Raw genomic sequence first — 12,108 nt, 5'->3', positions numbered from 1 at the left:
AGCGGTTAGCATCCGCCGCTAACACCCGCTTCTCAGTTCACCACAACCGCATAACAACATAATACAGCGGAGGCTACACAGCTGAGTCCGAGAGGAGGGGCGCAGTTTCAATGTTTTGTTTACAAACTGCAACGAACAAAATTCCAGACTCTACCTTTAACTTAAAAACACTTCAAAAAACAAAAAAGCATTGAGGTAAAGCAGAGCCCTGTGACATCACAAAGTGACAGGAAGTCCTGACGGCTGGTTTTAAGGCTCAGTTTCTGAATACAGGCTGTGTGCATTTCTCTGTGGACTGAGGCTTTGATACTTTCACAGTATTAATATAGAACCTATAGCTGCTTTATAATCACACTACACATGGACATCTACCTTTATACTGTATGGAGCTTTAACACAAACATCTACCTTTATACTGTATGGAGCTTTAACACAAACATCTACCTTTATACTGTATGGAGCTTTAACACAAACATCTACCTTTATACTGTATGGAGCTTTAACACAAACATCGTACATATAAACGTTTCTGCAGCGCTCAATCATCAGTACAGATTCTCTTTAACAGAAATAATAGTTTCTCTCTCCTGATCAATATTAAACCAACAGAATTATTAAGACCTTGGTCCTGTTTGGTTCCTTGGAAACTTGAATTTGACTTGAGTTTGACCTTGTTTTTTTCAAATTACTATCATTAATTTTGATATTTTTTTTATATGATAAAGGTCGGTAATAAGTTGATCAAATAATTTCCTTTTTGTCTGTAACAGTGTAACAACTCAAATATAGGAACACACATAATGTTCCACTCAGTTTTTAAAGTCAAAATTAGATGAGACAGAATTTAAAAAGCAAAAATGTAACATTTGTATTTTCTGTTAATGTCTGTGAACGTACCACTGATGGTCCAGCACCGTGACACCGCCTTGCCTCAGATGGAGAATGAAGTTAAAGCTGCTGTTTGTTCGTCTTTATGTTGAACTTGAGGCTTCTCTTGAGTCCTTGAGGTGACGGCACTTACTATTTGAGTTTGTGTTTGTGCAAACAGCAGACATGAAGACGAAACATGCCTCACCAAAATAGGAAACAACGGTTTGCATGGGTGAGATGCTGCTGTAGAGTGCTTGTGTGTTTGTGTATTAATAGGCTGCTTGTGCGATGTGATGCATCTACACATCTGTGATTCTTAATGAACCAGCTACTTTGAATTTCAAGTTTGTGTTTTCTCCTTTTTCTTTTTGCTTCCTTCTAGGCCTGCAAGTGTTGGGAAAAGCAGTTTACTGAAACACTAGTATGAGTTCATTGAAAAGATTCGTTCAAAAAATCTGTTCACCGAATCGTTCAGTGCTTGGCAGCACGTTGGCGAACATTTAGTGTGTTCACTCAAACAATTTGTTACTTTGAACGAATCGTTGGCGAACAATGCAACACTCAGGTTACAGGTGTGAGGTGTATTTACAGACATTTAAATAAAACTTACTTATCACATTTCAGGTCACCTTTTGTGATGTCTTTATTGTGCATGTTGACATCATGATGACGATGCAAATAAGATTAATCGTTCAGCCCTACGTCCTTCCCTTCACTGGGGCGTCGTGCCCATTCAGGCTGATTTTTGATATCTGGATTTGAGTCTTGCAATACTCTTCTAATTATGTCCTACTGTAGATCACACCTCCAAAAGTCACACCCCTCCTTCCCCTGTGGTATTGGTTTCTTTCAAAAGTTGCATGCTGGAGGAAGATGCAGGCCACAGATTCAGAGCATCAATCCCTTTTTAAAAACGTGTGAAAATTAAATACTACTAAATTGCATTTGAGAAATACAGTCTACATACTGTAGTCTGCTTTGCAAGATAGTTGGCCAGTAACAGCAGCTGAAGTGAGTCGCTGATCCCTCAATCCGGTTGTTTAGCCTTCTGCCTGGCTGGCTGGCTACAGTAGCTGCTAATAAACATAGCATCCTGTTTAGTATTAGAGAGCGCTGTGTGAAGCCGTGTGAATCTCATGGCAACGAGCTTCTATCACAGGTCACAGTCTGAGAGACACCGCTGTGTGATGTCAGCACAGTCTGTTAATCTGAAACTACAGCTGTTTCCATGTCGGCACGTTCCTTTCATCTTGTCTGTGTTCTCCGAATTAATTTGCGTTGTGGATATATTTTAAAAACACAAGATGATAGACTCAAGTGCATGACCCTGCAGGATCATGACTGTGTGTGTGTGTGTGTGTGTGTGTGTGTAGTTGTCATTCTATAATCCGCCACTAGAGAGAGTGACAGGTTTATTTTTCCACTGTTGGTGCAGGTCAGAGTTTGAACAGTAACAAGTTGAAGTGAAAGTTGTTTTGTTTGTTTTTGTTTTACATATAAAGAATATGAAGATTTTTTTTAAACTCTTAACCCTGTGGATCACATGACGTCTTCAAAGCACCGTAAAAAAGAAACTAGGTACTACATCAAACTGGAGATATGATAGTTTTAATTTGATAGTACTGTATGTTGCATTTCTTTCCATATATTCGTCATTTTACAAAACGGTTAAAAGCGGTCCAATCAGCTGATACTATACGGCATGAATTTACCAGGGATCGGGAGGGGGAGTATATTTTTTCAATTCGGATTTGATGATTTCCGTGTATTTTTATGTTAATGAGGTAGGTGAAAGTGGAAAAATAATTATCAGATCATACAGATGAAGTTGTGCTGAAAAAAACAAAAAAACAAGCATGGGTTAAACACTTTTTTATGTGATAAAGGCAAAGTCAGAAGTATAAAAGTAGGCTCAGAGCGTTTAAAGGGATAGTTCAACATTTTGGCAAATTGGCCCATTGCCATAATCCCTATAGTCATAGCAGTAGGTTCGTTACCTTTAATTGTCGGTGCAAGCTATTTCTAGAACGGCGGAGCAGAGCCGTGAGCTGCTCAGAGCTACGCTACGGAGGCTCATGGGATTTCTTGGTTTCCCTCATCAAACCGTTACCAGACAGAGTTGTTTTAGAGGGAAATTCATGCAAAACCACTGATGCACGTTCCCGTTGGGGGCAGTTTTTCAGCAAGCAGTCTCTGTATTTCCCTCTAAAACAACTCTGTCTGGTAACGTTGTGTTATTATCTCATAGCGTGGTGAATGTGCAGGTCACAACTTGTCCACCAGAGCGTCCGTAGCGTATAGCTCTGAGCAGCTCGCGGCTCTGCTCCACCGTTCTAAAAATAGCTTGCACCGACAAATAAAGGTAACGAACCTACTGCTATGAATATAGGGATTATGGCAATGGGACTATCCCTTTAAGGGTTAAACATCACCAACATCAGCATCCTGTGTCTGTGACCAGCCGCTCCACGCTCCTTTAGAAATGGTTCATGACACAATAAACGAGGCAAAGCTCACGACTCAAATGACTCAACAGAAGTCTAGTGGAAACTGTTCATGTGACGGCTGATGAAATCAAACCTCCACGACCTTTAGTTTTATAAACGGTTCGCTGAATCGCTCCATGAAGACACGAAGCTGCTGCAGTTTGTCTCCCATCATGGCATCTCACTGCCTCAGACTGTCCTCACTAGGGGTGGGTATTGCCAAGGACCTCACGATACGATACGCATCACGATACTTGAGTCACGATATGATACGATATTGCGATACCCAAATATTGCGATATATTGTGATATATTGCGATATTCTACGATATTCTACATAGTTCACTGAAAAATGTAAAAGGCATTATGCATCTTAAAATCCGAGTTGTATGTACATCAGATGATAGTGATAATTTATGGGACAAACTGAGTCAAAACAATGTAATTCAAATTATCCATGCCATTTTATACAAGTGCAAGTTACAACAACATATTTGCATGTACAACACACTGTCTGAGGTAGCGGTACAGTGACACCTCGCGGAGCAGAGGTGCGGAAGTCGTACTGGATTTACGTCTGAAACATGATTTATTATTTGAAAAAATATCGATATTGGGGGGCGTCGAGTGGAGCAGGAGGTTAAGCAGGCGCCCCATGTAGAGGCTACAGTCCTCAATCCCCCCTCTCTCTGTCTCTCTCAACTATACTATCAATAAAGGCATCAAAAACCAAAAGCCAAAAAAAATTATTAAAATAAAAAAATAAAAAAAATAAAAAATCGATATTTAAATATTGAATATCGATATCGTATCGCGATATATTGCCATATCGATATTTTTGCCCACCCCTAGTCCTCGCAGATCGTCTGCTCCTCCTCCTCCTTCAGTTTTCCTCCGACTATGACGGTCGTGTTGCTGTGTCCTCTGTTGCTTCTGCCCGTCCGGCCGTCGCCCTCGGCCGTCGAGCTGCTCCCGCTGCTCGCCGCCACGTCTCGTCGCACGCACAGCATGCCGCTCATCAGACGCAGCACCTCCTTCCTCACCGAGGACGACAGCAGGAAGTACATCACCGGGTCCAGGCAGCTGTTGAGGGCCGACAGCAGCAGCGCCGTCTCGTTGGCCCGGTCCGCCACGTTCCTCCAGTAGCACTCCATCGTCGCCGTGATCTGAGTCGCGATGTAGAAGATCCGCACCACGTGGTAGGGCGCGAAGCAGAGGGTGAAGAGGAAGAGGACGAAGAAGGACTTCTTGGCCGTGCGGGTGTAGCGGGCCGTGTTGGGCAGGTCCGGTTTCTCCCGAGACGTCCTCAGGAGCCTGAGGGCGATTCTCCCATAAGAGACGACCAGAGAGATGAAGACGAGCCAGAAGAGCACCACCAGGAAGATGTTGATGTAGGCCTTCCACTTGGCATTATGGAGCTCCTTATACTGGAAACACCTGCAAACACAACGTTTCTGTTAAAGCTCCATACAGTATAAAGGTAGATGTTTGTGTTAAAGGGATATTCCAGCGTAAGTTTAAGCCATGGTCCAACGCACCGTAACACCGAGCTAGACCCCCCCTCGAGAGATGAAGTCTGCTAACTGCTAGCTTCTCTAGTTGTAGCAACTTTAGTAATGGCCGCACCATAACAAACAGCGCAGTATACGGATCCACGCGCAACTGATCAAAAAGCCACTTATAGCCACAAATAATGCTCAGAACAGCACCAAACGTCATCAACAGTAGAAACAGGGTCCCAAAGTAAAGTACCTATAATACGAGGCATCAAACATCTGTTAGCTTAGCCTGGTTTCTATTGAAACGAGACGAAAACAACTCACCCACTCTGCTCCAGTTATACGCTATGCAGCAACTTTCCGTGTCCAGCACAGAGTCCAGGCACTGACAACACACGTCCGAGGCCGACTGGCAGCACAAACATCTGGTTTCAGCGGCCACCGACAGGCAGTGACCACCAGACTGACCACTTGATTCCCCCATATCCTATCTGTGATGTCTGCTTGTTACAGCCATGGTTACAGGTAGTCAGCTGGCGTGGAGGCGATTACTGAGTGAAGTAGAGTCCCGCAGCTCAAGGATGAATGTGTGTGTATTACTCCATATAATGCAGCCAAAGTTCCTATGTATCTTGCCTATCAGTTTATAAAAGTTGGTCAGTGGTCAGTCTGGTGGTCAATGTCTGTCGGTGGCCGCTGAAACCAGATGATTGTGCTGCCAGTCGGCCTCGGACGTGTGTTGTCAGTGCCTGGACTCTATGCTGGACACGGAAAGTTGCTGCATAGCGTATAACTGGAGGAGAAGTGGGTGAGTTGTTTTCGTCTCGTTTCAATAGAAACCAGGCAAAGCTAACAGATGTTTGATGCCTCGTGTTATGTGCTGGGACCCTGTTTGTACTGTTGATGCTGTTTGGTGCTGTTCTGAGTTTTATTTGTGGCTCTAAGTGGCTTTTTGATTGGTGGATAGTGGATCCGTATACTGCGCTGTTTGTTATGGTGCGGTCATTGCTAAAGTTGCTACAATTAGAGAAGCTAGCGGTTAGCAGACTTCATCTCTCGAGGGGGGGTCTAACTCGGTGTCACGGTGCGTTGGACCATGGGTTAAACCTATGCCAGAATATCCCTTTAAAGCTCCATACAGTATAAAGGTAGATGTCCATGTGTAGTGTGATTATAAAGCAGCTCTAGGTTCTATATTAATACTGTGAAAGTATCAAAGCCTCAGTCCACAGAGAAATGCACACAGCCTGTATTCAGAAACTGAGCCTTAAGACCAGCCGTCAGGACTTCCTGTCACTTTGTGATGTCACAAAAAAGCAGTCACCCAAAGCCACGCCCCCTCACCACCTGGACCCACCATCCATCCAATAACTTTGGACGAACCAGGGTCCGTCCTCTTCCCAGTTCGTCCAAATTTGACAAACCAGGGAGAGGAGCTTCGAGAAGCTTCCACTACAAAACAAGCTTGAAAAATAGACGTATTCAACTTTTTTTCGGGACAATTTCGCATTTCGGGGCTTCAATACAAGACGGACATTACATACAAGCAGCATGGAGGTATTTGGATGTTTTTTGGTGTGTCTTTTTGTTACGAAGACAGTTGGTATCCATTTGCAACCGTTATATGGACATGCACTGCTACGCCGAGACCCCCTGTAACTCAGAGAAGCCACGGAGGACTCTGAAACTTCTCCCAGCCCTTAGTCCACATGAGGGGGAGGAGATAATAATTGAATTTTGCAAGTGCAATTTGAATTTTGGGTGAACTATCCCTTTAACTGGCGCACTAAGACTCAGTAGATGAGGCGTTCAGGGTCACTCACTTGGTGGTGCTTGCTGGGTCGTCGCTGTTTGGCATGAGAAACGGCACGGTGAGAGTAAACGCCCCGATCCAGACGACGGCGCAGAGGCCGTGGCTCCCCCTGGTGGAGCGGAGGCGGCGCTGCGCCCCGGAGCCGCGGTGCATCTTCAGGTAGCGGTCAACGCTGATGAGGCCGAGCAGCGTGATGCTGATGTACATGTTCATGTAGAAGAGCGTCCCCACCAGCTTGCACGTGACGGGCCGCAGCGGCCACACGTCCTCCAGGCTGTGGTAGAGGATCCTGAAGGGCAGACAGGCCACCAGCAGCAGGTCGGCGAACGCCACGTTGATGAGGAACACGCGCACCGAGTTCTTCTTGGAGTGGACGCAGAAGAACACCCACAGAGCCACCAGGTTCCCGGCCAAGCCCAGGACGAAGATCACGGAGTAGAGCACCGCGAACGGGATGTGCAGCACGCCGTGATCCACCTTACACCCGGAGTCAGCGGTCAACGTCCCGTTCATCTCGCTGGTCGCTGAAGGCTGAAGGAAGGACGTGAAGGGAGAGGGGAAGGGGGAGGAGGTGTGGGCCGCCATGGTGGAGTCTGTGGTCCTCAGGCCTGGAAACAGAAACAAAGAACCAAACTTCAGTTTCATTAAACCCAGAAAACTGATCCATCTCCAATCTGATCAAACAGAAGACGCTCAGTCGTCATTACAACGTCTCATTGATCATCAGGGTTTTTCCGTCAGGTCTTAAAAAGCATTAAAAAGTCTAAAATTTGAAAATCAAACTTTTAGGCGTTAAGTCTTAAATTTGTTGAAGTCAGTGCTATTGGGGGGGCAACCGCCTTTCCGACGTCCTACCAGTGCGACATAGGCCTCTAATTGTCTAAATGGCAACACTTAATTTTCTATCAAACGTCCCATCATTCCGACAATTTTTGCCTCCTATGGTCGGAATGACTGTATTTTTTTCTTTTTTTTTTTAAACATCCTGCCTTTCCGACAATTCCTTCACATGTTGGAATAGCAGTATGTCGGAATGGTGGGATGTCTAAATGGTGGGATGTTGGAATGGTGGGATGTCTAAATGGTGGGATGTCGGAGTGGTGGGATGTCGGAGTGGTGGGATGTCTAAATGGTGGGATGTCTAAATGGTGGGATGTCGGAGTGGTGGGATGTCTAAATGGTGGGATGTCGGAGTGGTGGGATGTCTAAATGGTGGGATGTCGGAGTGGTGGGATGTCTAAATGGTGGGATGTCGGAGTGATGGGATGTCTGAGTGGTGGGATGTCGGAGTGGTGTGATGTCGGAGTGGTGGGATGTCGGAGTGATGGGATGTCTGAGTGGTGGGATGTCTAAATGGTGGGATGTCTGAGTGGTGGGATGTCGGAATGGTGTGATGTCGGAGTGGTGGGATGTCTAAATGGTGTGATGTCGGAGTGGTGGGATGTCGGAGTGGTGGGATGTCTAAATGGTGGGATGTTGGAGTGGTGGGATGTCTAAATGGTGGGATGTTGGAGTGGTGGGATGTCTAAATGGTGGGATGTCTGAGTGGTGGGATGTCGGAATGGTGTGATGTCGGAGTGGTGGGATGTCTAAATGGTGTGATGTCGGAGTGGTGGGATGTCGGAGTGGTGTGATGTCTAAATGGTGGGATGTTGGAGTGGTGGGATGTCGGAGTGGTGGGATGTCTGAGTGGTTGGATGTCTGAGTGGTGGGATGTCGGAGTGGTGGGATGTCGGAGTGGTGGGATGTCTGAGTGGTTGGATGTCTGAGTGGTGGGATGTCGGAGTGGTGGGATGTCTAAATGGTGGGATGTCGGAGTGGTGGGATGTCGAAATGGTGAGATGTCTAAATGGTGGGATGTTGGAATGGTGGGATGTCGGAATGGTGAGATGTCTAAATGGTGGGATGTCGAAATGGTGAGATGTCTAAATGGTGGGATGTAGGAGTGGTGGGATGTCTAAATGGTGGGATGTCGGAGTGGTGGGATGTCTAAATGGTGTGATGTCGGAATGTTCAAGCCGTGACACTTCATTGTGCTTCATTAACTCCAAACGAGCCCAATGCGCAACTTATATCCTGCAGCCATTTTACTTTGCAAGTAATCTTGTGGTTCTGCATTTGTTTTGTACGTTTTTTGTTTGTCATGATATAGGTTTTAAATTTCATCCATAAAGGTCTTTAAAAGGTCTTAAAAAGTCTTAAATTTGAGTTGGTGAAACCTGCAGAAACCCAAATAAGGCTCATCGTCATCATCATTAACCTGCACTCAAATTGCAATTTGGCGGTGCAAGCATGCAACTGAAAGGAGGCGCTCACTGATGTGGACAAAGTAGGAATAACCCTGAAAAACCGGCAGCAAAAATTACACCATACAGGACACATACTGTAACATTCATACACAGTGCCTCCATACAATACATAGAAAATAGTTCATTAATTTATCAGATGCACATGGCGTTTCAATGTGAAACTATCAGGTCAGGAAGCCACAGAGTGTTTCACTTTGACAATGAGAACGATGAAGGAAAAACAGCACCGTCTCGCTCTCTCTAACCCTAACCCTAACCCTAACCCTAGGTTGATTATATTCATTTTGTCTTCTCTATATATTAGTGTATATTAGTTTCAGATCCTCTCCTCAGCTCCAGTCGCACTCGTCTGCACCTCGTCCACCGACCACAGTGTGTTTTCTACACATTTAACTCATGTGAAAGAACAACAACAGTCTCAGTACAGATCAGTGGTCACTGTCTGCTGCTGGTGTGTTTTTAAAAAATAGTGGGTTTGATTCTTGTGTTGCACGTCTTGTCATGACTCTTCCAGTGACGACACTCGGTTGACGTGTCTGTCAGCTGACGTCACGTTTTAGTATTGGCTTGACTCGCTGGGAACCTGGGCTGAGACGTTACCAAAAAAAAAGTAGAGCTGCAACAATTAATCGATTCATCGAACAATAATCGATTATTAAATTAATCGTCAACTATTTTGATAATCTTATAATCGGTTTGAGTCGTTTAAAAAGTCCAGATTCTCTGATTTCAGCTTCTTAAATGTGAATATTTCTGGTTTCTTTGTTCCTTTATGACAATAAACTGAGTCTCTCTTTGGTTTGTGGACAAAACAAGACATTTGAGGACGTCGTCTGGTGGTTTTGAAAACACACTGATTGATATTTTTCAACATTTTTCAACATTTTATTGACCAAACAACTAATCGATTAATGGTTTAAATAATCAACAGATTAATTGATAATGAAAATAATCGTTAGTAGCAGCCCTAAAAAAAAAAAAAGCGTGAGTGGAAATGGGTCTTTAGCTTTTCACACCTTGTAAGAACCGTACCAGTTTCACTTTGAATCGAACCAAGACCCACGTTTTTAGGCAGACCAGAGTTCAGATGAGCTTCCACACCAGATTCAGGTTCAGGTTCAGGTTTATTTATATCCTGAGGGAAATTGAATTTGCAGCAGGCATCACAAACACAATCGACAGAAGCGCCGAACGAAACGACCGCAAACAGCTCTGATGTGAAATCGACCTGACCCGAATCTATTTCTATAAAAGTGATGAGGAAACGATTTCTTTGTTGTTGTAACGTGTTCATTTATGTGAAGTCATTGTCTTGACCACTTCCTCATCATCAATAATTTAGCCTACCTTCTCGTGTGATGTGATATTGCATATATTATTGCATATACTGTATTTCAATAACAATTCGATGAACCTTTCAGTACAGAGTTTATCTGTAGTTTTTTTTTTTCTTTGAGTCTTGTGCCTCAGCAGCAGCGAAACACAGTGTGTGAGATGAGATCAAACCAACAGATCAGTGAGCAAAAGTTTCTCAGCTCGCTCCTCACTGCTCTTATCTTGCTGCCACGGCAACAACAGCATACGGACTGATAACCATTCGTACAGGAAGTCACAGTCAGTCTCACCTTCACCGATTTCCACAAATTAACAAAACTTTAACTCCTTCAATTCCTTCCTCCTCACGATATATATATTCGTATACTCTATATGTTACAGAAAAGGGATAAACTCTCTCTTTAAATGCAGCATGTGTTAAGTTTGAGCTCACTCGTGGTTTTTTCCTCGCTCCTCGTCTCCTCTGCTTCGCTCATGTGCGTTCAGTCCTGTGTGTAGAAACGCGCCTCTTCTCCTCCTCCCGTCATGCTGCTGCAGCGTCCACGTCTCAAGTTCTTCAAGTGAAAACAGAGTTCAGACGTCGACTTCTCTCTTTAGTTCCCTCTGCGTCCATCATCCGCTGCTTCTGCTGAGTGTCGCTCTCAGAGAGAAAAGCTGAAGTGCAGACTGTGGTGATGCTGTGCAGAGGAAAGCTGGAGGTGTGGTCAGCCCTCGCCTTCCTGCCCCACCACACACACCACACACACACACACACACACACACACACACACACCACACACACACACAGACAGAGAGAGAGAGGAGCTGTGGGATCTCCCAGCATGCTTCACTTGTAACACACACACAATATGATGTCCAACTTTGGACTCTTGATTATAATATATATGGAGCCGGTATGTACTGAGTGCAGCCAACTGTGAGAATACCCAGAATACCACACTGAGCCCCATGCAGCAGTCGTTAAAGCGTTCAGAATAAAAGTTGTACGTGCACATCTGAATCTGATAACACAAAGACATATACGTAGATATAATCTACTGTATATTAACTAAACTATACAGAAAGCAAGCAGCAGAATGAATTCTCAAGGTTGCAGATTCAGATTCAAACTACTTTATTAGTCGTATACGGTTAAAACGACACGTTGTTTGCGTCTTGTAGACTCCACACACACACACACACATACACACACATACAAAGGAAATGAAGCGCAACAGGAAGTGAAATACATAGAAATGTCATCATGATCGCCTCACATCCCTGCTTTTTAAAATATGAACCATGATCTCACACTGACCATCAGACTGACTCTGACCTTTAGTTACCAAAAAGAAGAGACGTTGCATTGACAAGAATGAGACAGACCTGAAAATATAATCATCACATAATAAAACAATTCAAACACATACAATAAAAAGTTTTATTACAGTTGTTTATGGTGAGCAAATAATCTAATTACTGTAACTGTCAGTACGTTTACATGACACTTGAAAAAAACGAATTATTGCCTTAATCCGACTATAACTGGACAACTGAAGTGCATGTAAACACCTTAGTCCGACTGAAATCGGAGTTGAGAACTCCGATTAAGACACCCGGATAATGCGATTGGAATTCGATTTTCTCCGTCATGTATACGCCTTAGTCGGAGTATAACTGGACAATGCATGTGAGCAGAGAAGCCGCCCGAACCCGGCAAAGTAAAGAAAAAAACCCAACATCAGCGCCGAGTCAATGCATTTCACACAGCGCGACCAGCAAGAGGGTTTTTTTAAAAAAGAAAGAGAGAGAGAGAG

At 44.3% G+C, this 12,108-nt stretch overlaps 2 protein-coding genes across 9 annotated transcripts in view; one reads left to right on the top strand and one right to left on the bottom strand.

Moving 5' to 3' along the window:
• caska (calcium/calmodulin-dependent serine protein kinase a) overlaps window positions 1–12,108 on the top strand; it is a 211,098-nt gene that overhangs the window by 128,724 nt on the left and 70,266 nt on the right. The gene's annotated exons all lie outside the window — the stretch shown is intronic.
• Window positions 4,205–7,214, bottom strand: gpr34b (G protein-coupled receptor 34b). The gene is made up of 2 exons (XM_085766233.1): window positions 6,679–7,214; window positions 4,205–4,793 (listed from the first exon to the last, which is right to left on the bottom strand). Exons 1-2 carry the CDS (start codon window positions 7,179–7,181, stop codon window positions 4,205–4,207), a joined length of 1,092 nt encoding a protein of 363 aa, XP_085622359.1. The 5' UTR covers window positions 7,182–7,214.

Source organism: Trachurus japonicus, chromosome 21, assembly GCF_045865225.1.
Source record: "Trachurus japonicus isolate A0001 chromosome 21, Traja_1.0".
Lineage (NCBI taxonomy): Eukaryota > Metazoa > Chordata > Actinopteri > Carangiformes > Carangidae > Trachurus > Trachurus japonicus.
This window is presented reverse-complemented; position numbering and strand designations above follow the sequence as displayed.